General features: G+C 47.7%; 2 protein-coding genes across 6 annotated transcripts in view; one reads left to right on the forward strand and one right to left on the reverse strand.

Annotated features, from left to right (window-relative positions):
• Window positions 1–22183, reverse strand: part of LOC119971408 (protein sel-1 homolog 1-like) — a 122259-nt gene extending 100076 nt beyond the window's left edge. For 4 of the 5 annotated variants that reach the window (XM_038806901.1, XM_038806918.1, XM_038806909.1 and 1 more), the window contains exons 1-2: window positions 22029–22183; window positions 5403–5449 (exon numbers count right to left, since the gene is read on the reverse strand). In XM_038806901.1, the coding sequence (XP_038662829.1) occupies window positions 5403–5449; window positions 22029–22122 (141 nt within the window). In that variant the 5' untranslated portion in view covers window positions 22123–22183. Of the gene's footprint in view, window positions 1–5243; window positions 5312–5402; window positions 5450–22028 lie in introns of all 5 variants that reach the window. The other variant, XM_038806928.1, reaches the window with a different exon arrangement.
• Window positions 22184–22554: 371 nt separating this feature from the next.
• The window catches only part of macrod2 (mono-ADP ribosylhydrolase 2), a 1280596-nt gene continuing 1275278 nt past the window's right edge, over window positions 22555–27872 (forward strand). Inside the window, exon 1 of the mRNA XM_038806992.1 lies at window positions 22555–22801. Within this exon, the coding sequence (XP_038662920.1) occupies window positions 22777–22801 (25 nt within the window). The 5' untranslated portion in view covers window positions 22555–22776. The remainder of the gene's footprint in view (window positions 22802–27872) is intronic.

Raw genomic sequence — 27872 nt, forward strand, 5'->3', positions numbered from 1 at the left:
GGTAAACCTCCTACCTGCGAGGTAGTGCCTCCAGTGCCGTACGGCTTCCACAATGACTTGAGCTTCACTTTGAGTGTCGAAGTTCCGAAGCGGAGTGGGATCGGGAGAAAAAGGCGACTGGTCTCCCTGCCTGATTTAGAGTGGCTGCGAGAGCGACCTCTGAGGCGTCGCTCTCCACCTGGAAGGGGACGGATTCAACCACCGCCCGCATGGCCGCTTTGGCGATGTCCTCAATTGTCCGCATACTGAGGGACCCACTGGGCATAATACGAGAAGAATTCCAGGCACCTTTTGAGGGCCCTGGGACAATGAGGGAGAGGGAGTTGTAAGAGGGGGCACATACGGTCCGGGTCGGGGCCCAGGACTCCGTTTTCCACGATATAGCCGAGGATGGCTAGCCTGGTCGTGCGGAAAACGCATTTCTCCGTGTTATACGTGAGGTTAAGTTTCTTGGCAGTTTGGAGAAATCGATGGAGGTTAGCGTCGAGGTTCTGCTGATCTAGGCCGCAGATGGTGACGTTGTCCAAGTACGGAAACGTGGCTCGCAGCCCGTACTGGTCCACCATTCGGTCCATTGCTCGTTGGAACACCAAGACCCCATTCGTGACGCCAAAGGGGGAAATGGAAGAGGCGGCCGTCTGCCTCGAACACCGTGTAGTGGCGGTCCTCCGTGCGGATTGGGAGCTGGTGGTATGCAGACTTCAGATCCACCGTGGAGAAAATGCTGTACTGGGTGATCTGATTCACCATGTCTGCAATCCTGGGGAGGGGGTACGCATCGAGGAGCGTGAACCGAGTAATGGTTTGGCTATAGTCCACTACAATTCGGAACTTTTCCCCAGTCTTGACGACCACCACCTGAGCTCTCCAGGGGCTGTTACTGGCCTCTATGACTCCCTCGCGTAGGAGCCGCTGGACCTTGGTTCTAATAAATACCCTGTCCTGCAGGCTATACCGCCTGCTACGAGTGGCTACGGGTTTGCAGTTCGGAGTGAGGTTAGCAAAGAGGGAGGGGGGTCGATTTTTAGCGTCGCTAGACTGCAGATAGTGAGTGGAGGTAGGGGTCCGCCGAAGCTGAGTGTGAGGCTCTTGAGATTACATTGGAAGCCGAGTCCAAGTAAGAGTGGGGCGCAGAGTTCGGGGAGTACGTACAACTGGAAGTTAGAGTAGTTGGCGCCCTGAATCGTTAGGGTCACGACGGTGCGCCCTTGTATGTGAACAGAGTGTGAGCCCGAGGCGAGGGAGATAGTTTGCCGTGCAGGGAAGACAGGGAGCGAACAGCGTCTTACCAGATCTGGGTATAGGAAGCTCTCAGTGCTCCCGGAGTCGAAGAGGCACAGTGTACTGTATCCGTTGATTTTAACGATCATCATCGAGTTGCGGTGGTTTTTCGGACGCGACTGGTCCAACGTGACCGCGCTGAGTTGCAGGTAGTCGGCGGCACGATCAGCTGTACTGGAGTGGCCCCGTGATGACTGTCCGCTGAGGTCGTAGTCTTCGAGGTGAGTTTCAGAGGTTGAAGAGGATGGTTCACAAGATGGCCACCCCCGTGGATCGCACGTGGCGGGCGGTGAGGAAGATGGCATCCAAGATGGCGGCCCCCATGAGTCGCACATGGTCAGCCGCGTGGAGGAGGATTGCCAAGATGGCGGCCCCCATGAGTCGCACGTGTCAGGTGGGAGCGGAGTCAGCATACAGGCTGCAGCACTTTGGGGACTGCGGGCTTGCGAGTTTGGAAAGCGAGTGTTCTGGGCTGCGGGAGAGTTTGGAGTGGGGGTTTTCTTCGCCAGGCAGACCCGGGCATAGTGTCCTTTGCGACCGCAGCTGCTGCAGGTCGCGTTGCCGGCCGGGCAGTGCTGCCGTGGGTGTTGGGGCTGCCCACAAAAATGGCACACTGGAGCTGCGTAGTGGGTGGGTGGCCGCGCAGTGCAGGCCAGGGGCAGTCGCTGGTCGGGGGCCCATGATGGGGTCGCTTGGTCTGCGGGGAACGAGTTGAGGCTGCGGAACGAGACCTACATAGTTGTAGTTAACTCTACAGTGTCCTCCAAGTTCTGGGCCCCTTTTTCAAGCAACCGCTGGCGCACATAGTTGGACCTGAGCCCCGCCACCTATAGATCTTGGAAAGCGAGATCCATGTGTTGGGCAGCTGATACAGTTTGATAATTGCAGTCCCGAGCTAAAGCTTTTAAATCGCGCAGGAATTCTTCCAGCGACTCCGGGGGTGCTTGCGGCGGGTCGTAAAAATGTGACGCGTGTAGACCTCGTTGATGGGTCTCACGTAGATTCGATCGAGCATGGCCAGGGCCTCCGTATACGAGGTAGCACTGTTAAGTTGAGTAGAGATACGGTGGCTCACCCTTGCGTGCAGTAGGCTGAGTTTCTGCTCCTCCGTAGTTTCTGAAGTGCTTGATTCAGCCAGGTAGGCCTTGAAACATCTGAGCCAGTGTAGAAAGATTTATTTTGCCTCTTCAGCCTGCGGGTCGAGTTCTAGTCGGTCAGGTTTGAGGGCTGGTTCCATAGTAGTTTTCTTCAAGGTTCCTAAGATTATTAAATTGATGTGACCATCAATTCACAAGACACGTGATTGGAAGTGAACAGTGGTTTTAATAATCTTACAACAGAGCCTGCCTGCAACGAGATGAACTGGCAGCAGGCTCACGACTGCAGAGCTTTATACTTCCGGTTAGTGGGAGGAGCCATGGGCGGAGCCAAGGGTGGAGCCCAGTACAAACTCCTCATCTCCCCCTATGGGCAGAGCCGCGCAACGGCTTGTATACAGAGCCCACAAGGACACAATACATATACGAGAACACAGTGTGAATTTCTAGGTTTATAATTCACCACACACGCGTCATCCATGGCCCAGGACAGGGCTGCCCTCTCAAAGGCAGCCATCTCCCAGAGCCAGCTGGACATTGCCGCCACGCTCCGTGGTCTGGCCGAGTCTCAGCAGGCCATGGCCCAGTCTCAGCAGGCCATGGCCCAGTCGCAGCAGGCCATCGCCGAGAGCATCAGAGCCTTGCCCACGTGCCGGATGGCGTCGCACAAGCCCGCACAAGGGACGGGTTTGGCTGGATGGCGTCGCACAAGTGGCGTAGTCCCAGACTGGGATGGCCCACTCCCTGAGCTCCATCGCTGCAAACGTTCAGACCCTGGTTGATGCCACAGCGGGCCTCCAGGACTGGCAGCGCCAGGTGAGTGGTGCTACGGGGCTTGTCTGCGCTCACACCACCATCCCATAGTGAGGCCCAGGGGCTACCGGGCACCCCGAGGGAGGAAGAGGTACTGGGACCCATCTCGGTGACTCCTGCAAGGCAGGTCCCGGAACACCGCGGATCTTCGGACACCCCCCGTCCCCCCCGTCCCGTCCCTGGTGCATCTGATGGGCAGCGGGCAGAACGGGTGGCACCACACCATCTACCACGCTCGCCGAGCAGCCTGGCCCATCCAGGCCGGGCCGCCCCAGGAAATGCGCGCCGATGGGGTGCCAAGTCGCAGGGCAGGAGTCTCAGCAGTCCGTCTCTACTCCTGCTGTACCGTCTGGGGAAACACCAAGGCGTCGTGGTAGGGCCCATAAGGCAAAGAAGCTCGACACCTAGTAAGTTGGCACGGATGCAGAGCACATCTTAGTTATTGGGGCTAGGGCACTTGTATGTGAATGTCACGATTAAAGTCACCAAACCCAGATGCCTCTGTGCTGTGTCGGTGCCTGAGGGGTCGTGAAGGGGACCGAATGGCACTGGGGTCGAAGGTCGGTACAACGGTGAGGCCGGATGTGTGTTTCCCCCCCTACCATCCGCCCGTCGTCCTTGGAACAACAACGCCAGCAACCCCACATGGCCATGTAATGGAGTGTCCATGACGCATATAGGCACCACCCAGGTGGTGGGTTTAGCTATGGCCATGAGCCAGAAATTGTCGAACGATCCGGAGCTCAAAGGTCATCGCAGAGCGGGTTATCATCATTCAACATGGCACTGATCACATCCGCTTCCATAAGCAATCGTGTGAGACCATCCTGTTGTGCCGCAGGTGTAGGGTGCTGCGCATGTGGTGGTGTGGGAGCTAGGGTTGTCGGATGGTGCGGGAGGTGAGGGGCACTGGGTGGTGCATTTAGGCAGAATGGTGGTATGAGTGCCCGTGCTCAGCGAGGCCCTCCCCCCTAGTTGGCGAAACGTGCGGCGACCAACGCCTCGCGTGCCCGCTTGCCAAGCCAGTGGTGCCGTGCAACATCCCGGCCATATCCAGCCCCCATGTCGCATCTGTGCCTGACCCCCTCCCCATCCTCCTCCTCCTCTTCATCATCTGGAGATGCGTCGCCCTCATCGGGCTCCCCCTGTGCCTCCTCCTGCTCTTCCTCCAGGACATCGCCACTCTGCTGGGCTATGTTGTGCAGGACGCAGCTGACAACAACGATGCGGCCGACCCTCTCTGAATGGTACTGGAGGGCCCCTCCAGAGCGATTCAGGCACCTGAAGCGCATCTTCAAGAGCCCAAAGCACCTCTCGATCACACCGCTGGTTGCTGCATGGGCCTCATTGTAGCGGGTCTCCGCGTTGGTCTGTGGCCTCCGTATAGGCGTCATCAGCCACGACCGCAACTGGTAACCCCTGTTGCCCAGAAACCAGCCCTTCAGCCGGTTGGGGGGGGGGGGGGGGGGGTCCCTCGAACATGGCGGGGATGAAAGATTGCGCCAGTATAAAGGCATCATGAACACTGTCGGGGTACTGGGCACGTACATGCATGATCTTCATGCGGTGGTCGCAGATCACCTGAATGTTCATGGAGTAGGTCCCCTTTCTGTTCATGAACATGTCCCTGTTCTCCGCTGGTGGACGCATGGCGACGTACATCCCATCAATTGCCCCCCTGGACCATTGAATCCAGCAGCTAAAATATGAAACAAGCAAAAAAAAACTCAGAGCCATACAACAGCCCCAAACCAAAGCGAAAGTAAAACTCAGAGCCACAGCCCAGCTCCACCTACACAATGACATCACTGAAGCCATGTGATAAGACAAAACATTTCTTAAAGGGACACTCCCATGACATCTTCTAACCTCTAGTTTCACATGAGGCTCCTGAATTTTGTACAGCTATCTGCTTCCTTCATAGTTCAAGTTAAGTTATCACCAGAAACCCTGGGTCAATTTTCTCAAAAGAAAACTAACTCCATTTTTTGAGCTTTTCTTCATATTTTTGAAGTTAAAGTTCTGGAAGTATCTCCGAATATTCTTACACACCTTAATATTGTTTTGACAATAAGGTGTTCAAAATTGCAGAGTGCTCCCAGTGTGGCCTCAGTCATGATCTAAATGAAAGAAAATCACACTTATAAAAGAAGGGATTTTCTAATTTTTGTAATAGAACAGTTAAATGTTTGCTTCATATAGCTGTCTCACCTCCTTGTTCGCATGACTAGTTTTCTTTTTTGTAATACTGTCTGCGTCTATAAATAAAATCAAAATGGAAAACAAGTTAACTATTGGATTTTCTCTGCAAGTTTACAATTACATTTGTAAGAATTTAAACGTGTTATAAGATAATTGAAGGCCTTTTCATCAATCAGTCTGGACTGGGTTTGAACTCCAAATCTTAAGCGTGGGATTCTCCCATCCCGCGGCAGAGTGTCCACGCCGTTGTAAACGCCATCACGTTTTATGACGGCATGAACGGGCCGCTGCCAGGAGGAATTCTGGCCCCTACAGTGGGCCACCACGGCACTGGAGCGGACCATGCCGCTCCAGCTACCGATCCTGGTGCAAACTGGGTGCTGCAGGATCTGCACATGTGCAGTGGCTCCGGCGCCAACGTGTGCATGCGCTGTGGCATCCTACAAAGCGCCGGCCCTGATGCAACATGGCGCAGGTGTACAGGGGCCGGCGTGGAAGAAAAGAGGCCGGGGGACAGAGACGGCGGCCCGTCAATCGGTGGGCCCTGATCGCGGGTCGGAGCACCCCTCCCCCTCCACAGGCCACCACCCGACCTTTCCATGCAGAGTTCCCGCCGGCTGCGAGCAGTTGTGGACGGCGCCGGAGGGACTCAGCATTTTCACTACGGTCGCTTGGCCCATCCTGGGCCAGGATTCGGTGGGCCGGCCGCATAGAGGGGCCCGCGACCAGCGCAGCGCCAACCACGCCGGTGCCAATGGTCCAATTAATTATGTGCCGGCGCAGGGGGGTGGGGGCATGACCTGATCGCGGGCTGAGAGAATCCCACCCCGGATGTGAGAGGGCAGGCTCCCAACTACTGTAAAGGTAGCTTTCCCCCAGTAGGGTGCTCAGGAAGTGAAGGCACAAAATAGAAAAGTATTACAAAATGTTGTGAATAAAAGCTTCAACAATATCCAAACTGTACCTCTTTAAAAAAATTTGCCTCAGAACTTTTCTGCAAAGGAAATGATCCAATTCCTCAAACACTCATTCTCTCAGTCAATTTTTTATACAGTCCCAACCCTCAAATCACCAAAGGTGACAACACTGCACCATATTTTTACAAACCATTTTCTGATATCTGGACATTGCTTTCCAAGCTAAAGTTTTGGATTTTGAAATAAGATTTGCTTGTTTCAGAGAGCACATGCATGTGTCAGTATGAGAGATGCATTCATTGCAAGGCATTTGAAAAGAGAAGTTCAGTTATTTAAATAATTTAAGTTTAACATGAGTAAGAACATTTACATTATTGAGCCTATAATGTACTCCATGAGACAAAGTAATGTGTCTAATCTTCCTGACAATACAAAGTTAGATGGAAAGGTAAGTTGTGAGGATACAAAAGAGGCTTCAAAGAGATATAGGCTGGCTAAATTTGTGGACAATAAGGTGGCACATGATTTATATGTGGTGAAGTGTGAGCTTAGTCACTTTGGTTGTAAGAATGGAAAAGCAGGATATTTTTTAAAAGACCTGAAACTTGAAAATATTGATGTTCAGAGAGAGACTTGGATGTACTCATACAAGGAAAACAAGGTTAGCATGTTGGTGCAGCAAACAATTAGGAATGCAAATGGCATGTGATTTGATTTGATTTATTGTCACGTGTACCGAGGTACAGTGAAAAGTATTGTTCTGCGTACAGTCCAGACAGATCGTTCCACACATTCAAAGAGCATAGGACATATGATTAATACACAATGTAAATGAATAGTCACAGATATCGGGTGAAGCATACAGAGTGTACATCATGTTGGCCTTTATTGGAAGGAGGTTGGAGAAAAAGAATAAAATCTTGGCATAATTGTGCACGGCTTTGGTGAAGCTACACATGGAATACTGTGGATAGTTTGGTCTCCATATTTAAGAACGGGTATGCTTGCTTTGAAGGCAGTATAGTGAAGGTTCACCAGATTGGTCCCTGAGGTCAAAGGGTTCTCCTATGATGAGAAGCTGAGTAAATTGGGTTTACATTCTCTGAAGTTTCGAAGAGTGAGAGATGATCTCAAAGATTGACAGGGTAGATATTGAGACAGTGGGGGCGATTCTCCGCTCTGCGGACCAAGTGCCCGTGCTGTCGTGAACGCTGTTGCGTTTCACGAAGGCGCGAACAGGGCCCGGGCACGGCCTATTCTGGCCCCCACAGGGTTGGTGGGCCCAGATCGCGGGCCAGTCTGCATCGGAGGCCCCACAGGTGAAGGACCCCCCCACAGAGGCTGCACCCCCAGCGTTCCCGCAGAGTTCCCACCGGCAGCGACCAGGGGTGGACGGCAGCGGCGGGAACCTGTTGTGTTGCAGCGGTCGCTCGGCCCATCTGGGCCGGAGAATCGCCGCTCGCCGTTTGTGACGTTTCTCCGAGTGGCCTGGCGCGAATCGCGTGGCGCTGGTTTCGGGGGGTGGGAGAATCATGTGCGGGTGTCGGGGCTGCATGGCGCGATTCGCACGGCGCCCCGGCGATTCTCCCACCCGGCTTGGGGGGGAGAACCCCGCCCATTGTTTCCACTGGCTGAGGAACAACAAGTCTCAGGACAAGGAGCTTTTCAGTTTCATAATGATAATCATTTAAGACGTAGTTGAACAAAGGATTCTTCCCTTAGAAGGTTGTGAATATTTGGAATTCTCTACCATGTAGGATTATGGATGCACCATCAATTAATATGTGGGTGGCATGGTGGTGCAGTGGTTAGCACTGTTGCTTCACAGCGCCAGGGACATGGGTGCGATTCCCGGCTTGGGTCACTGTCTGTGCGAAATCTGCATGTTCTCCCCGTGTCTGCGTGGGTTTCCTCCAGCTGCTCTGGTTTCCTCCCACAAGTCCCAAATATGTGCTTGTTAGGTGAATTGGACATTCTGAATTCTCCCTGTGTACCCGAACAGGCACCGTAGTGTGGCAATGCTGGGATTTTCACAGTACCTTCATTGCAGTGTTAATGTAAGCCTACTTGTGACGCTAATAAAGATTATTATTATATAGTTAAGGCTGAGGGCCTCGGAGACCTTGGGTGAGCACCGTTCAATGCTGGTCCCCACAAACGGGGACCAGGTGGAACAGCACTTGTGGGGGTCTCCCAGGGGATCGGAGGCCCTTAGGTGCTTTCCCTCTGGGCAGGGTGGCACCTTGGCACTGCTGGTAGCACCCGGGCACTGGTGCTGGGCTAGCATTTTTCCCATGCAGGGGATCGGGCCCAGTAGTGCCCTGCGCGCATGAAGTGGGGTGCGGTGGACCCCCCCCCCCCCCCCCCAAGGACACCATTATAGGTGAGTTTGGGCTTGACAGGGGTTGGGGGTGGGGTGTTGGGGGGTCTGCATCGAGGGGTTCCAGTGAGCGGAGTGCCAGAGTGCACGAAATGGGACTAAGTGCAGCCTTGGCGGGGTGTCCCCCGGGGAGGCCCCAAATTGAAACAGACTCATGATAGATGGCATGGTGTTTCTCGGCGCTGCGTGCGCTTGGAAACACTTGGCTAAACGTGCTTGTCAAGGGACTATGAACCAATTTGGTTAGATTGCGCCCCTTGCTTTCCCCCTCCCTCTCCCACTCTCTTCCATTAAAAGAAAATATTTAAGGCTGAGGTAGACTGACTTTTGGCCTCTCAGGGAATCAAGGGATATGGGGAGCAGGATGAAAATGGAGTTGAAGCCCAATATCAACCCTGATCATATTAAATGTTGGAGCAGGTTCCGTGCCATATAATCACTCCTGCTGCTATTAATGTTCATGAAAGTTACTGTGCAACTTTTTTTTACTTTAACCCATGCCATCCTTCTCAACCTCTGTGGAACGCTTAACTTTGTTGTTACTAATGGTGTTTACCACATTCACCCCCTGTTTAAAAACGAGTCCGGCGGGGGTGAAGAAAACATTACATATTGAGTCTATCGGGGGCTCTGATCCTCCGTTGCGATCGCCTCAGTCCTGGTGGTGATGTGGGCACCGATAAGGTCACCTGCGACTCCGGGAGCGTGTTGTCCTCTCCTTCGTCACCCCTTAATGGATCCAGTGAGGGGGCGGATCCTGCTGGGGTGGGGGCTGCGGTGAGGATCGCTGATGGGAGGTTGGGTGGCGCAGGGGTGAATGAGGCAACCGGGGGGGGGCAAGGAGAGGTATCAGGCCGGGGGTTGTGGGTAGGGTCCCAGTGGGTGCCAGGTTCCAGAGGGAGACTGCGTCCTGTCGCTCGTCAGGGTGTGCCACGTAGGCGAACTACGGGTTTACATGGAGGAGGTGGACTTTCTCAACTAAGGGATCCGATTTATGGCTCCGCACATGCTTCCGGAGGAGGATGGGTCCAGGAACTGTCAGCTGTGTTGGGAGCGAGACCCCGGAGGTGAACTTCCTAGGGAAGGCAAACACATGTTCGTGAGGGGTCTCATTAGTAGCGGTGGACAGGAGTGACCGGATAGAGTGGAGCGCGTCGGGGAGGACCTCCTGCCAGCGGGAGACTTCTAGACTGAAGGGCCAGCAGGACGGCCTTCCAGACCGTCCTGTTCTCCCTTTCCACCTGCCCGTTTCCCCGGGGGTTGTAGCTGGTCGTCCGGCTCGAGGCGATGCCCTTGCTGAGCAGGAACTGACGCAGCTCATCACTCATGAAGGAGGATTCCCGATCGCTGTGGATGTAGGTGGGGAAACCGAACAGAGTGAAGATACTGTGCAGGGCTCAGCTCCAGGTGATCAGCCTTGATTAGGAAGTCCATCTTTTAAAATCTTGTGCAATAAATTGATGTACCGTCAATTACCACGAGAATGGTGAAACAATCGAGGCTTTATTGCACAAGATGTTGTGCCTCCTGCAGCTGGAACCAGAATGGGAGCAGCGCAGGAGAGCATCCACTTTTATACACCGCCTGCTGGGAGAAGCCAGTATCGTAATACATGCAATGTGTTACTAGTGGTGTTTACCACATGTAGGTTAGGTGGATTAGCTATGCTAAATTGTCCCTGTCAAAGATGTGCAGATTAACTGGGGTTATGGGGTTACTGGGATAGGGCAGGGGAGTCGGCTTAGGTAGAGTGCTTTTTTAGAAGGTCGGAGCAGACTCAATGGGCCGGATAGCCCCCTTCTGCACTGTCGGAATTCTATGGTTCTATGATTATACATCTGCTCTTTGGTGACATCACCTGAAGACATGGAGCCCAAAATCAACTCTGCAAGTTGATGGGTTTGGAGTGGCTTAAAATCTTGCCAATATGGTCAGTTACAGATGACAAACAACTGTCTCAATGCCTTTCCTGGTAATCCAATACTCAATCTTGTATGAGTCGCAATTTACTCCAGCTAAACATTGAGGAGACCGATGTCACCAAAGACCGACACAATAGTTTACAACATTGGCTTCCTATTTAATCCTGACCTGCGCTCTGACCCCAGTTACTCACATCATGATAAAATCATCCTCCTTTGTTCCTACCTCCCCTCAGACATGTTCAGACTCAACTAATGTATTTCAATGCTCTCCTGATTAGTCTCTCACCCTCCATAAATTTCAATTCATACAAACTTTGCTGTCTGAGTCCTACCCTGCACCAAGTACTGCTCACCTATCACCATTGCAGCAAAATGACCCCAAGGAGTCTTAAAGCAACAGGAACTAGCGTAATTGAACAGTGGGAGAACAATTCTACCAGCATGGTGCGAAATGCTACGATTGTATTCCATGATTCCCACTGTTTCTTAATTGACACTATCATTTGTTCTGGTAACTCTGGATTGCATTGACTGGCTTCAATGTTAAAATAAAATGCTGCTTTTAATTAGAGACCAATAACAACAATTTGAATTCTATAGCATCTTTTTAATGCAGATAAATGTCCCTTGAGATATAATCGAGAAAGGAACAGCAAACTAAAACAGAAGACATTGGAAGGTATGACCAAAATCTTAAGCTGTGATTTTCATTATTCTTTCATTTTAAATTTAATGTTAATTTTACATTGGAGATAGATTTTTATTGAGCAAAAAATATGAAGGGATAGCCTCCAGTTGCGGAACCAAGTGAGAGGACAAAATACATGAGGGCGGGAGAGTTTGTAAGGCTAGTTTGATAAAATGGGTATGGAGAGAATGTTTTGTCTTATGAGGAAGAGCCCTTCAATACAAGGTAGTTGTGGTGCTCTTTGTATTGCTAATTCTAGGATGGTTGGCGTAGTGCTTACAAAGACCACAAATAGCTTTTATAGTGAAGACAGCTATAGATTTATTAACACTACTTAATTGGATTCAACATTACATTACTCCTACATAACAAACAGTTGATAATAAACATAGAATCTACATTCATCTACTACTAATCGCGACACTCACACAATAACTATGATCTGCTCTCACTCACACTATCTTTCCTTCAGCCTGTTCTCTCTAGCTTCTCCTCAATCTTTCACCCACAAGACTTAGCATTGATGCCTTATATAGTTCTACATCTAGCTTCCTCTAGTGGTTGATTTGGACATGACATTAACCCTTACAGTTCTTTACATTTATGATAATGGCACATCCCCCTCTCTTTGGAAAAAAAGGTTATAAACGCTGTAATATTTTTTCTTTGAACATTACATTAGTGAGCATGAATCATTAACTTGTTTTTACATTCAGTTGCAAAAATAAATGTTAAGTCACATTAGCGATGACAGATGAATAGTTATTACAGCCATTACAAACAAGCTAATGATTTACGCTCAATCTGTTCAGTGGTTTCCTCGTTCTGGTTGATCTTCTCAGTGGCTTCATCAACGTATGTAAGTTATCTTCTAAATTGTCTTGATGCATTGGTGATAATGAAAGATTAGGAAAGTCAATGTTTTGAAAATTAGCATCCTGAGCAATAATGTTTGAAATGGAACATGTTTTTTTATTTGCAGTAAAGCTCTTCTATTTCTTCTGTACCAAATATGACCTTGGTGCAATTTGTCTTGAAACTTTAACTATATGTTGCCATCCACCATCAGAATTTTGTATTCGAATGTAGTCTCTTTCTTTTAACTTTGACAACTACTACAACTTTGCACTTATTGTAGTAGTCTTTTTGTTTTTGTAACCTTAGACGGTGATGTATTTCTTGATCACCCATATTCCTAATCATTCTTTCAGGTAACGTGGTGCGAATTTTTCTTCCCATCAACATCTGGGCAGGGGAGAAACCTGATGACAATGGGGTAACTCTGTACGTCAACAGTGCCAAAGATAAATCCTTGTTAACATCCAGTGCTTTGCTGAATAGTTTTTTGACTATTATCTGTTTTGCCATTAGATTGGGGTTACTTTGGGCTTGATGTGATGTGGTTTAAATTATAACATTCTGCAAATTGTGTTCACTCCCAGCTGGTGAAGCAAGGGCCATTGTCAGAGACAACATGTAATGGAATTTCAAGGCGGGCAAAAACAGATTTTGCAGCTCATATTACAGAACGCGTTGATGAATCATTCAGCGCAATCACCTTGGGGTAGTTGAAATAGTAGTCAATTATGACCAGATAGTCATGACGTTTAAAGTAGAATAGATCTATACCAACTTCCATCCATGGATTGGTGATGAATTCCTTTTCTTCCAAGCTCTCTTGTGTAGATTGATGCATCTGACAAATGTGGCATTCCTGCACATGATTGTCCATATCCTTATTAATTCCAGGACAGTACAGATTGTCTTGCTCATCTGCAACATTTTTCAATACCTTGGCAACCCTCGTGTATGTATCTGTTCCAAGAAAGCTTGTTGGAGGAATGAAGGAATAACTATCTTGTCTCCTTTGATTAGGAATGCATTAATTACTGTGAGGCCATCTTTGATACTGTGAAAAGCGGAGCAACATCCATTGGGCCATCCTTCTTTGAGGTATTTCATTACCCTTTGGAGTGTCAAGTCCTTCTCTGTTTCCTCTCTTATGATTTGTAGCTTATTGTCAGACACTGGTAGCATCTCGGCAACAAGGAAGCTTGTGCTTCCACAACCCGTACTATATATGAAACCATCGTATCAATATCATTTGCAGCTCTGGATAAGGTATCAGCAACAACTAAGTCTTTTCCTGGCGTGTAGACTAGTGTGAAATTGTAGCGTTGTACCTTCATCATTATTCTCTGAATACGTGGAGACATCTTGTTAAGGTCTTTCTTGATGATGTTAACTAAAGGTCTGTGATCAGTTTCAACGATAAAGTGTAGTAAACCATAAACATAATTATAAAATTTGGTGATGCTGGTTAGGAGACCAAGGCACTCTTTTTCTATTTGTGCATACTAGGCGTCATCGAGCGAGAGGCATACGCGACAGGTTTCCACATATCCTGATCACCTTTCTGAAGTAGGACTGCGCCTGTGCCCTGTTTGCTCGCATCAATGGAAATTTTCATTTCCTTTGTCGAGTCTTGCCACTCAGCTGCGTGTTCAGGTGTCCCTTTAAAGTCAACATTCTTTTTGATGAAGTTGCGCAGAGCCATTGTTCGATTGGATAGGTTAGGAATGAATTTCCCCATGAAGTTCACAACACCGAGCATTCTCAGAATTGCTTTTTTGTCAGTTGGTACTGAAATTTCACCTATGGCATTGATTTTGTGTGGATCCGGTCTTCCTGTGATATAATATAGCCTAAAGATTTCAATTTGTGGATCCCAAATTGACATTTGTCATGATTTAATAATGATCTATAGTGATGAACTCTGTCAAGCACTTTCTTGAGCCTATCACAATGTTCGTCTCAAGTAATAAACCAGATGATTACATCATCAACATAGACTCTGGGGCTCGGATTCCCTACGATGATGGTCTCCATTGCCCTATGAAAGATTTCAGATGCTGATATTATTCGAAACGGAGCCGATTGAAGCAATATCTTCCAAAAGGCGTGTTGAAGGTGCAGAGCTTTCGGCTTTGAATGTTGAGTTTGAGTTGCCAACATCCTTTAGAGGCATCCAATTTTGTGAAAAGCATGACATTAGCCATTTGGATATCATCTTTTCCCTCTTGGGTATTTGGTTGTGTTCCCTCATAATTTGTCATTTAGGTCTTTTGGATCTATGCAGATTCTTACGTCTCCGTTAGCTTTGCGTATACAAACCGTCGAATTTACTCAGTCCGTCGGTTGGGTGACCTTAGAGATTACATCTTGCTGTTCCATTCGGTCAAGCTCGGTCTTGAGACGATCTCTCAATGGAGCTGACACTCTTCTTGGCGCATGCATCACAGGTTTGGCATCTTTTTTAGTTTGATAGAGTATGAAAAGGGTACGGTGCCCATTCCCGATAAAACATGCGCACATTTGTCCAAATGTTGCCCAGTTTCATTCTGTAGCGTGTCTTTCAAGTTATTGGTTGTGTGTATCCGCTTAACTAGGTTTAATTTATTGCAAGCATCCATCCAGCGATGATTTATCATTTTCCATTATTTCAAAGTTGATCGGCATTTTGATGTGGTCATTCTGAACAATGAGACAGCAAGAACCCCTCGTGGGTATGATATTTACATTATAGTGGGTCAATCGACAGGTTGATTTTTGTATTTGCGGTGTACTGTCTGCTTGTCTTAAATTCTTTTTGGTTATTAAATTTGCGTGTGCGCCTGTATCTATCTTAAATGGAATTTCTGACCCACTCTTTAAAAATCTTTTTTCTTCACATTGTACACTTTGGATATTCCTGTAGTCATGGTAGGATTTTAAAAATTTGTTTGCTGGAGAAGCTGTTGAGAAATGGCACTGTGGTGCAAAGTGAGTTAATTTGCAACAATTGGAACATTGTTTGCCTTTTGCGGGACAATATTTTTTACTGTGAGCGTGGCCACACCATGGACATGCCATCACGCTCGTGATGTCACTCTCAAAATGGCCACCAGCCCTTGGACACAGTATTCTGTGCTGTGACACAGCATTAATGGCGTCAGCCATGTTTCCCGACTTTGCGCCTTTTTCGTTTGTCCAGAACTCCGCATATTCAAAGGATGCTTGTTCACTTGCTTTGCACATATTAATGCAGGCATTGTCAAACTTGGGGGCGGGTGTCGGGGGGGGGGGGGGGGGGGGGGTTAAGGAGCCATCGTTGCGGCCCCCCCGATCGCACAAATCTGCGCAACAGACACAGCAGCCGGCTGTTAATAACGATGGCTGCAAGCGGCCTTCAAAATGGCCGCAAATGTATTAAAAAAATGCGGCCACACTGCGCGTGCATGCCAAATCATCGGCGTGCCAAATGCGGCCACTATGCGCATGTGCGGCAATGATCGGGCACGCATGCGCAGTGCGGCTGATTAATGGCTTTATCAAGCAGCAAAATCAGTCATCTCAGCATATTTTCTTACAAATGTTCGTCAGTTATCCCAAATACTACTTGATCACAGAGCATTGAATCAGCAACAGAGAAGTTACACGATTGCGCTCTTAACTTTAAAGCAGTAAGAATCTACCGACATCCCTTTCAGCTGCAGCCTTTTTCTGAACATGTAGCGCTCATAGGTCTCATTCACTTGTTTTTTTGCAGTGAACTTCTGTAGCACTATGTTATACTTTGTTTTATCATCATCTTCAGCAATTTTGAAGGTGTTATAAAGCTCTAATGCTTGTGTTCCAGCCAACTTAAGAAGCGCTATTTTTCTTTGACCGGAAGCATTTTCTGGCGCGGAGGCAGATAGGAAAACTACAAACTGCTGTTTGAAGAATGGCCAGTTTTGACATAGTTTGTTCTGAAGTAGTCAGGTTTATTTAGACTCTCCATCTTACGATCTGTTGTGTTTAGATTTTTTGATCGGTGTAACGGCATTGCTGTTTTCTTCAATCTTCTTAAAGCTAACCTGTCTGATCTAACTGCCTATTATTGTAGAAATATACCCCCGGTGCCAAGTGGTGTTCTTTGTGTTGCTAATTCTAGAATGGTTGGTGTAGTGTTCACCAAGACCACAAATAGCTTTTATATTGAACAAAGCTATAGATTTATTAATATTACTTAATTGGATTTGAAACTTACTCCTATATAACAAAAATGTATAATAAACATACAATCTACACTCATCTACTACTAATCACTACACTACTACAATAACTATGATCTGCTCTCACTCACACTATCTTTCCTTCAGTCTGTCCTCTAGCTTTCTCCTCAACCTCTCACCCACAAGACTTAGTATTGATGCCTTATATAGTTCTACACCTAGCTCTCTCTAGTGGTTGATTTGGACATGACATTAACCCTTAATAGTTTTTTACATTTATAATAATATCACAGTAGTCATCAAGAAATCCAATAGGGAATCCAAAAGAAAATTCTTTACCCTGAGTGGTGAAAATGTGGCATTTCCTACCACTGATGAGAAAAGGTATAGATACATTACGGGGAAGCTAGCAAGCAAATGAGAGAAAAGGGAACAAAGGGTTATGATGGTGTATTTAGATGATGACTGATGAGAGGAGTTTTGAGATGAGCGTAAACACTGGCATGTGGACTGAATGGCGTTTCTGTGCAATATATTTTATGTAGTCCTGATGACTCTGCACCCGGAGGATTGTTCTAAAGTCCTTGTTATTCGAGCGTATCCAAGCTGTAAATTATTTCATCATCTATGTGGATACTCTCATGAACGAACAGTCCAAATTAATAATTGCATGGACACCCACAGAATTCATAATGTAGGTCACACTAAACATGTAGCTAAATCTACACTAAGGGATTTGATTATAGTGAAAGAGGGGTGGGCGGTGTGCTGCTACTCCAATTCTCTCAGCTGCTTTTGCACAATTCCACAAGAGGAGGATCAGAGGGCAGCACAGTAGTACACGCGATTAACACTGTGGCTTCACAGCGCCAGGGTCCCAGGTTCGATTCCCTGCTGGGTCACTGTCTGTGCGGAGTCTGCACGTTCTCCCCGTGTCTGCGTGGGTTTCCTCCGGGTGCTCCGGGTTCCTCCCACAGTCCAAAGATGTGCAGATTAGGTGGATTGGCCATGCTAAATTGCCCTTAGTGTCCAAAAAAGGTTAGGAGGGGTTAGTGGGTTACCGGGATAGGCTGGGTGAGGGCTTAAGTGGGTCGGTGCAGACTCGATGGGCCGAATGGCCTCCTTCTGCACTGTATGTTCTATGTTCTAAGACATCCTTGTAGCTTGACACCTACAGTGCCAGGTCAGGGTATATTTCTCTGCTTTCACCCTTTGCTATGGTCCACATTGTACCACATCCTTCAAAAGCACCAGATGCTTCTCGGTGTCACCTTCCATGCCGGATTTGCCCTGCCAACATGTGTCCCTCCACTGTGAGGTAGTGATCCTGAAGCAAATGCTCTACTCGGAACATTCCTGAAGAGGTCAAACATTCCCACTGTATTGTGTGATTCCCTGGCTTGTGACCAACCAAAATGGAGAAGGTTCATGCCAGAAGTCACTGAACACATTGAGATACTTCACGAAAAACACGCAGGTGTAATTGAGGCGTCGCAGAGAGCACACAAACTCCAAGCACCACATGCCCTACATATGTCAGAGTCTGCAGATTGCGCATTTGGCATAACAGCCATCTCATAACATATCCAACTAGACTGGAAGGAAGTCACCCTCATTCCTGAGAGATTGCCTAAGGAGAAGAAGCATGGGGAACTGTGTTCACCATGAGGAGTGGATGAGATTGATTGAGGGGCTCCTTTGTTAGTAAAATGTAAGCCAAGGACCCATTAGACCAGAAGACATAGGAGCAGAATTCAGCACTCGACCCATCGAATCTGCTCTGCCATTCAATCATGGCTGATATTTTTCTCATCCCCATTCTCCTCCCTTCTCCCCAGAATCCCTGATCCCCTTCTCAATCAAGAACCTATCTATCTCGGTCTTAAAGGCACTCAGGGATTTGGCATCCACAGCCTTCTGCGGCTAAGTGTTCCACAGATTGACCTGAAGAAATTCCTCCTCATCTCGGTTTTAAAGGATCGTCCCTTTAGTCTGAGATTGTGTCCTCTGGTTCTCGGAACACAAATTATTTTATTTCTTCTTGGGATACGAGTGTCACTGGCAAGGCCAGCATCTGTTGCCCATACCTAATCTAACTGAGTGGCTAAGCATTGCAGAAGACTGTTAAGAGTTAACCACATTATGTCGGTCTGAAGTGACATGCAGCCAGACCAGGCAAATTTCCTTCTTTCAAAAACAGTATTGAATCAGATGGGTTTTTACAACAATCTGGTGCTTTCGTGATCATCAAAACCTTTTATTCCAGATTTGTTAATTATATTAAAATTCTGCCAGCTGCCATTAACTCATTTTTCCAGGATCATTGTTCCAGACCTCTGGATTACTAGTACAGAAACATTACTGAGACGCCAGTTATTCCCTCCCCAGTTGGTAAACAAGAGGAGAGACATCTCAAGCCTTTTTCCCAGGGAGCAGTGCAATGTGCTGCATTGGTCATATTCTATAATATATGGAATGGACAGGTGGAAATTGACAGAAACAAGTAGCTCAGTGCCCTCCAGCAATGATTAAACAAAAGCTAGTTATCCATACTATTTGCAAAGCACACTGTTTCCAAGACAGTGTATCAGCAATCTTTCTTTCCAAGAACAATTCTGCAGTGGAACAAGTTTATATTTAATTCATTCTTTCATGGGATGTGGATCTCATTGGCAAGGGCAATATTTGTTGTCCATCCCTAATTGCCCTTGAACGGAATGGTTTGCTCGGCCATTTCAGAGGGTAGTTAAAAGCCAACCACATTGCTGTGGGTCTGGAGTCACAGACTGTGTTATAATCCCCATGAGATTTGCAGAGATGATCAGATTAATCTTCTTGTGCGCCTCAAGGAATAAGTGCTCTCCTGCTGAGGGTCAGAGGCCCAGCAGCGGGCTCCTTGATTAAATTAATTGCCATTAAAGCCAGCCCAGACAGAAGCCGAGCTGCAGAGTAGTCCTGGCTGGGACTTGGACTGTTACATGTAAATACTTTCCTTTTGGAATTGAAGCTTCTTTTTGACTCTCCTTGACTATGAAATTGGCAATGAGAATAAAGTGGAACTACAATTGGCACTGCAAGCCATTTGGAGCACAACCACCTCTCTTCACAAAGAAATAAGGTTTCCACCATTTTGAAAATGCTGCTGTTTTGGCAGACTTGACGAATTTGATGTGGGAATAGAGGACTCGACTCGGTACGCCAACACCGTCGTGACTGGGCCCATTGGCCAAGGGCCGCTGCAACCAGGCAGGTTCCTCCCTGGAATCGATGGAAGATGATCTAAGGCAGTGGGGTACTTGTGGCTGGCAAAATCAGAGGGATATGAAGCCACCCTACCCGAAGGAGACGCCAGCCCAGAGCTAGGACTTCCACTTAGAACAGCCTGAAGCTGATGGCGATGTGTGTATGCAATTGCATTGCATTACTGAGCCACGGATTGACCCCCATTCGGATTACTGTCCAGGTGAACGGCCACCCATTAGAGATGGAGTTGGACATGGGGGCCGTAGTTTCAGTAATAAGAAGGCAGACCTTCGAGAAATTGAGGACTGGAGCTCAACAGCTGTGTTGTGGAACACCGAGGCAAGGCTAGCAATGTATACGGGAAACCCCTAGTTATAGCAGGCACGACAACGACCCGTTACTTATAGGCAAAAGTCTGTTAAGTTGCCGTTAATAGTAGTACAGGGCCCTGGGCTGAGTCTGCTGAGCCATGATTGGCTACAAAGCTTGCAGCAGGACTGGCAACAGATCTTTTGGATGGGCACATAGACTTTTACGAAGTCTTCGGGAAATATCGAGCAGTCTTCCAGGAGACCTGGGAAAGATTAAGGGGGCTGTGGCCAAAATATATGTAGACCCTGAAGCTCAGCTAAAATACTCAGGGCCCGCCCGGTCCCCGATGCATTGCTGGCAAAAGTTGAGAACGAACTCAGCCGAATGGAAGATCTCGGTATCATCCTGCTGGTACAATTTGCCGATTGGGAAGCGCCGAATTGTCCCAGTACTAAAACCTGACTGACAAAACCATACGTCTGTGCAGAGAGTACAAGTTGAACATAAACAAGGCTTCCCAACTGGTCAGGTACCCAATGCTGCAGTTAGAAGTTAGCTGGAGGTCATTCCTTTTCCATGACTGATACGAGTCACTTCTATCTCCACCTGGAGCTGGACGCCGATTCCAGACGCGACATAACCATTAATACCCACAGAGGCCTCAATGAATACAAGAGGTTGCCATTGAGTGTCGTCGGCATGCGCAACTTTTCAGCGCACTATGGAGAACATCTTGAGAGGGCTACCGTGTGTAGCAGTCTACTTAGCCAACATCCTTGTCACCGGAGCTACGGAAAGGGAGCAACTGAGAAGTGGTCCTCGGACAGTTTTCTGGGACGGGCATCACTTTAAGAAGGGAATATGCATTTTCTACACCAAGAAAGTCATGTACTTGGAGTACCGAGTGGATCGAGAAGGCCTATACCTGGTTGAGGGGAAGGTGCGGGTGATAAATCAAATCCCCACTCCAGAAAATGCGACAGAGTTGAATGAGCATGGAGGCGGCCTCAAAGGGGTGCCTTCGCCAGGCTAAAACAGTAGCTAATGTCGTTGGGGTTGTTGACTGATTACGACCAATCCAAGCCCCTACTGATGACATGCAATGCCTCACCTTACGGGATCGGGGCAGTGTTATCTCAACTCATAGCTGATGGACGGAGAAGCTGGACTTTGGTGCGATGGAATACAACTACGTCCAAATCGAGAAAGAAAGGCTGGTCGTCGTATTCATGGTGAAGGAATTTCATCAATACGTGCATGGGCATCAATTCGCCATTGTGACGGACCACAAGCCATTGCTCGGGCTTTTTAAAGAGGACAACACAATCCCGCCAATAACATCTGTCTAGATACAGCAGTGGACCCTATTGCTAGCGGTGTACGAGTATGTCTTTGAGCATCGCCCAGGCATGCGGATCATAAATACAGACGTGCTGAGCCGGACCCTACTGCCAACATGCTCCCCATCCCATCAAGGCAGACTAAGTAATTTTGATGCTGAACTTCATGAACACCTTGCCGGTCAATGCCGCCCAGATACGCAACTGGATGCAAAGGACTCAGTATCGGCAAAAGTACGCCACATTGTCTTGCAAGGGGGCCAGCAAGGGAAGCTGTCTAAAAAACCACGGGCCTTTGATGCCCAAGATGCAGGAGCTTAGCATGGAAGACGTCATCCTCCTGTGGGGGGCTCGCATAGTATCACAAGCCAGGGCAGACAGGTTATTCTCTGGTATCTGCACAACAGACACCCAGCGGTGTAGTAAATTAAGCTGCTAGCCAGAAGCTATGTGTGGTGACTAGTTCTGGATGGCGCGATTGAATGACTGATCCAACAATGTTCTACATACCGGGAGCATCGGAAGCTCCCACCAGATGCCCTGCTACATCTGTGGGAATGGCCAGGTGGGTACGGAGGAGAGAGGGAGAAAGAGGTGGGAGAAAGAAAAAGACAGAAATAAGCAAAATGCTGCCGGTGCTGCAAATAAATATAGGCATCCCTCGAGGACAAACAGTCATAATGATAGACAGTGCCTTATAATAGGGGACTGTTGGTCACTCTGGCCCTGAGCCTGAAGATCCATCTTTTGATGATCATTTAGGAAGTTGTTTTTGTTTGTCCGTGACTACCTACTTCCCAAGGCAGCCGCGATGTTGATGATGAGGAGGAGGAACAGCAGCATCATCAGCAGCAGCAGCAATATCATCAGTGAGCTGCAGCGGGCCATGTCCTGCCTGAGCCTGAGCCTCGGCCTCTGCACCAACGCTTCAGCATCATTTCAAAATGCCCTCTCCTCCCGTCGCTAGGCGACGGCCGCGCCGAGCTCCCCCAATCAGCTCGCTGGGCTGCACCGCGACCCCCGTGACCCCGGAATCACAACACTGACCCTCCCCCCTGCGAGCCCTTTTTAACAGTCCCAACCCCGAAACACTGCGATTAAAAAAAATGCACGCGTATAAATATCGATCTGCGTGGGCCGACAGTGACCACCCGCTCGTCTCGCTCCTCTGGCCGGGATTTAAATCCTCTCTTGCTCCTGACAGAGAAATTTGGCAGCGCCGAAAACTCGTGAGGGCGGCGGGAACACTCTTAATAAAAGGCCAATGGCGTGCGGGATGCGGCTGATCGACCGGCATGCCGGCCAATGGATGTCGAGGAGGAGGGCGCACTGGCCCCGCCCCCTTGATGGGCGGGGCCAAAGCAGCGAGTTCGGTTGAGGGGGGAGGCGCCGGCACTGCTGCTGCCGGGGAAGGGGCGGCTCGAGCGAGCAGCATTGAAAGAACAGCTGAATAAGGGGCTCCCTGTCAACACCACTCCCGGGACATCAACAGCGTCAGCGGAGCGTGGAGGTGAAGAAAGACAACAAAAGGGGAAAAACAACATGCCGAAAGAGAAGAAATCCACAGGTGGGTTTGTGTGTATTACGGAAGCCTGTGTGTGTCTCTGTCTCCATCTGTCAGAGGGAGGGTGGAAAACCTCCTGCCATCTTCATCTTTTCCTCACTCTAGTAACGGAAAGAGGGTCTCGAGCCTGTCTGGCTGGCTGGGGCAAGGCTTCTGGTCGCCAGAGGAACAGACTAGGCCCTGAAGCCCAGTCTGTCAAAAAAGGAGCTGACACACACACACACACACACACACACTTTTCGATATCTACACCTCACGCACACCCTTCGCGCCTGCCCTGGTGAACAGCTGTCAACAGATTTCTTTGTCTTGCACACGGAGGTGGGGAAGAGATTTTTTTTCCTCTCTCCATTAATATGTTATCCAAATGTAGTCGACAATTTAAATTTTTAAAAAAAGTGTCAGGTAGTGAGTTCAGCCGAATCACTGTGTACAGACATGTCTGTGCCTGGAAGGAAGGGATGTCTGTCTACATCACCACATGGAATTAGGACGTCGTAGGCTCAGATTAGAGGAAAATAGGGCTGTAACTGGGAATTGCACCTGCTCTGTGTAGACATTTTATTAGGTACCACTGGAAATTGTACCTGCCCTGTGTAGACATTTTATTAGGGGCCTCTGCTGCAGTCGGTTTGAAGGGACAATGTTGACAATATAATGATAGTGGTATTCAAGTGAGCTTCAATGCAGGTATGGATCATATGATGCACGAGTACTAATTAATTTGGACTTCCTTTGAGGCACACACATGAGCTGTTGAGTTTGTCTTGAACCCCAGCAGTATTCTGAGGTTGCATTTCAGTCAGCTTGTCCTTTAAAGGTGATTTGATTCTTTGTGGATAGTATGACATGTGAATTAGATTTACCTTGAGGTACAGAAAATTGCTTGACAGTTGATGTCGTGCTGCAGGTTCTTTCCCAGAGCAGTATACCAACTTTTATGTCCAGACCAGTTTGCATTTCATGCAGCAAAGAGGAGGCTGGGAATAATTTAACAACCAAAATGCACAATGGCCCCCAAGTACAATACAAGGCAACAACACAGAAGAATGTTACAACCTTTTTTTTGTTCTATTTTCAGATGTTTGTAACTCTGGTTGCAAGCTTACTTAACGCCGATTATGGTGCTTTATGTGTGTTTGCGTCCCAAATCTGTTTGTCAACATTTATGAAATAAAATAAGGATGTCATAGACTCAGCTAAGAAGAAAACTGGGTTACTGAGATCTTAATCTGTTCTGTTGACATACAACACTTCCACATCTGTCAACAAGGATGTTTACCTTTGAAGCTGAGCAACAGAAGTAAACTATTCAGATGTGAAGCATACAAGTTATTGATAGATTTTCTTTAGCTGTTAATATTATGACTGCTGTAGTAAACAATTTTGCTTAATAATGAAATGAAATCGAAACTGGCTGCATTTATGGAGAGGGAGACAGTTAATGGTTTGAATCCAGTATGTGATGGGATTTATGCTGCTGAAAAAGGTGAGGTTCAGGTTGAATAAAAATAAAATTCAGGAATGGGTTAAGATGGAAGAGATTAAATGACAAAAATGTAATGGAACAAAAGGTATGGTGCTTAATGGTTATAATAAAGTAATTAGACTTCTGGTGCTCTCTATATTGGAGAGACTGAATGAAATTAAATGAAATGTCTAGGTGGCCACTTTGTGGAACACCTCCACTTAGTCTGCAAGCATTTTAAAATATTTTTTTAATAAATGTTTTTATTCTCCATTTTCACATTTTCTTTCAAAATTTACACCCCACCCACAAACAGTAAACGGTAACAAATACAAAATCAATCCCCTTAACAATAACAATGATCCCATCCTCCCACCACCCCAAACAACGGCCCACCTGCCCATGGTCACCATAGAGTCCCCCCCCCCCACTCAACGCCGTCCAACACCCCCCCACCCCCACCCCCATCCCCACCCCCACTCCCATCCCCACCCCCACTCCTCCGGTCCACTGCCTCTTGTAAAACTCCTTCCCCCAACCTCGGTTCCTTCCCCCCAACTTTCCACCCGGCTAGACCACTCGGATCCTGTTCTGCCAGGCTTCGATGCCGCAGCCCCTCCCCCTTTCGAGTGAAAGTCCCATCACTTCCCTTGTCCAAATATATACAACATTGGCTCCTTTAGCCCATACACCCACACTCAGTGAAACAAAAAAAAGAAGACAATACAGTCATGAGGTTACATCGGCACATGGCCATTTCTCAATTTCTCAGTTCTGCCACAGTCCTTCTGCCTTTGCAAACTCCTCCGCTGCTTCCGCCGTTCCAAAATAAAAGTCCTTGAGCTTGTAAGTCACTCTCAGCTTTGCTGGATATACAATGCCGCACTGCACCTTGCTAATGTACAGTGTCCTCTTCACCTGGTTGAAAGCAGCCCGCCTCCTCGCCAGCTCCACCGTAAAGTCCTGGTGTACACGTATACCAGTTCCAGCCCACTTGACCCAGCACAGGACCTTCTCCTTCACACTGTACCTACGGAAGCACAGAGTAACTACCCTTGACGGCTCATTTGCCTTTGGTACAGGCCTCCACGACCGATGAGCCCGATCCAGGTCATATCGGGAGGGATCCTCCCACTCCCCCCCCCCCCCCCCCCCCAATAGTTTCGCCAACATTGTGGCAAAATACTCAGTGGGCCTCAGTCCTTCCACTCCTTCGGGCAGCCCCACAATCCTCAAATTCTGTCGCTTGGATCTGTTTTCCAGGTCTTCCATTTTTCCTCGCAGATCCTTGTTAATCTCTATCACCTTCCGCATCTCCTTCCCCATCGAGGTAAATTAATCACTGTGCTGCAATAACGTCTCCTCCACTATCTTCAGCGCCTCCCCTTGCTTCCGCGCTTCCGCACCTCCGCCACTGCGCTCGCCACCGCCGTCGTCACCGGGGAAAATTGCCTCCTCCACCAGCACACACAAAACCTCCCTCATCTCCTTCCTCATTGTCTCCATGTATTTTGTAAACTGCCTTTCGAATTCCGCAGCCATCACCTTAGTTATTTCTTCAGCCGTAAGCAATGCGGCCCCCCTCTGGGGCTCCAGCCTCCATTTTCCTTGGTGACCCCGCGGTGACCTTTCTACTACTTCATAGCCATTTTTTAACTGGTCCTCGACATATCCCTTCCCTGTGCTTTCTCCTGACCGTCACTGCCTTCGCTGCCCCAGGACCGGGCGTCACTCCCTGACAATGCTGGTCCCGAACGGGAGCCCTCCAACGCGCAGCTGCCTCCCACCTGCCGTCACCGGAAGTCCTAATCTGCAAGCATGAGTGCAACTTTCCGATTGCTTCCAATTTTAATTCACCACCTTAGTCTAATGCTTTGTCCTTGGCCTGTTGCAGTGTTCCAGGGAAGCCCAACACAAGTGTGAGGAACAGCACATTTTACAGCTTTCGAGACTTACAGCCTTCTAGACTCAACATTAAGTTAAACAACTTCAGACTGTGAACTCTGCCTTTGTTTTGATTCTATTTGCATTCACATTTTTGTACTGTTAATGCTTTTGCTTTAACAAAAGCTGTCCTTTATTCTGCTATTAATACTTACTCTGGACCATTGCTTTGTTTTTTTTATTACCTTCGCCTTTCTGGGTTTGGATTTTTTTATTGTCACGTGTACCGAGATACAGTAAAATGTATTTTTCTGCAAGCAGCCCTAACAGATCATTAAGTCCATGAAAATAAAATAAAAAGAAAATACATAATAGGGCAACACAAGGTACACAATCTAAATACACAGACACTGGCCTCGGGTGAAGCATTCTTTACCCCTTGTTCCTGATGGGTTTGTCATTTCATCTCTTCCTCCGTCTAACCTATCTCTGATCTTCTCTTTTGCTTCACCTGACCCACCCTTAACAACATTAAACCCATCACATTTCTACAACTTATCAGGTCTGATAAGTCATATTGGACTCAACATTCACTCCATTTCTCTCTCCACAGACGCTGACACTTTGTTTTTAATGTCAGGTTTCCTGCATCTGCCAAATTTGCTTTTGCTCACTGATGAGTAGTGAGTGAAAGTTGTTAGAATTGTCAGGAATACTAGCAGGTATACTATTGTGATGTCTTTAATTTATAAATTGTACATTTTCTGCTGGCATGCTGCAGGTATTTTAAGTTTGCAATCATAAAATTAATGACTTGCCTTGTAAAGTGACTTATTTAATAAGATTTATTGATAGTTTATTACCCAAGTGTTATAAAATTCTGTTCCGTGCCATGATCATAATTGATTTTGGTACTCCGTGTACCACTGAGTTTGGTTTCCTCTTGTGTTTGATCTTGGCCTTGCCAACACTTGCTTTAGACTGGACTCGCTGCCCACTGAACAGTGGTGACCTAGAAACTGAACACAGAACACTGTAAGGGAGAAGGTACAATCTCGATGTTACACTGTTTCTGTACTCCTCTTTTACCTGAGATTAATCTACATTGATAGGATAAAAGCCACTTCTGTTTGGTGGCTGTGCAAGTCCTGCATGAAATGAATTCATCTGATAATCTAATTCCGATTAATATGGAGCCACAGTCTATTTGCACCAATTTGGGCTTCTCATTCAGAGGCTATATAAATGTTTACTGCAGGGAAATTGAATTTTGCACTTGTGCTCTTCCAGTGATGCACTTAAAAGTTGGTGCGATGGTGTAGACTATTACTGCTCCTTGCATGTGCAATATCTGATTTGTTACTGCTTGATGTTGAAAAGAGGAAATGCATTTCATTTCTCCATGTGCATTTTATACCTTGATCAGTGCAAATAATGAAATTTTAATAAGAAAGTGGTGGGAGTAAATCAGTTGCAGAGGTTTTTCCAGCCGAGAGAAAGACAACACCCAATCATAGTATTTTGTAGCATTTCTATTGTGAAGGAATCTGATAATGAGACCATGAATGCTTAATTTTGCCAGTTTTCTTTGATAGTATTCCCCCCCCCCCCCCCAACACCCACCACCAAATAGTTCATAGTTCTGATGGTGCTCATTCCCTTTAGGTTTGTACGTGCTTTAATGATGAGTGTTGGCTGTACAGTATATGTTACCACACTGGA

The sequence above is a fragment of the Scyliorhinus canicula genome, chromosome 1 (genome assembly GCF_902713615.1).
Source record: "Scyliorhinus canicula chromosome 1, sScyCan1.1, whole genome shotgun sequence".
In the NCBI taxonomy this organism is placed as follows: domain Eukaryota; kingdom Metazoa; phylum Chordata; class Chondrichthyes; order Carcharhiniformes; family Scyliorhinidae; genus Scyliorhinus; species Scyliorhinus canicula.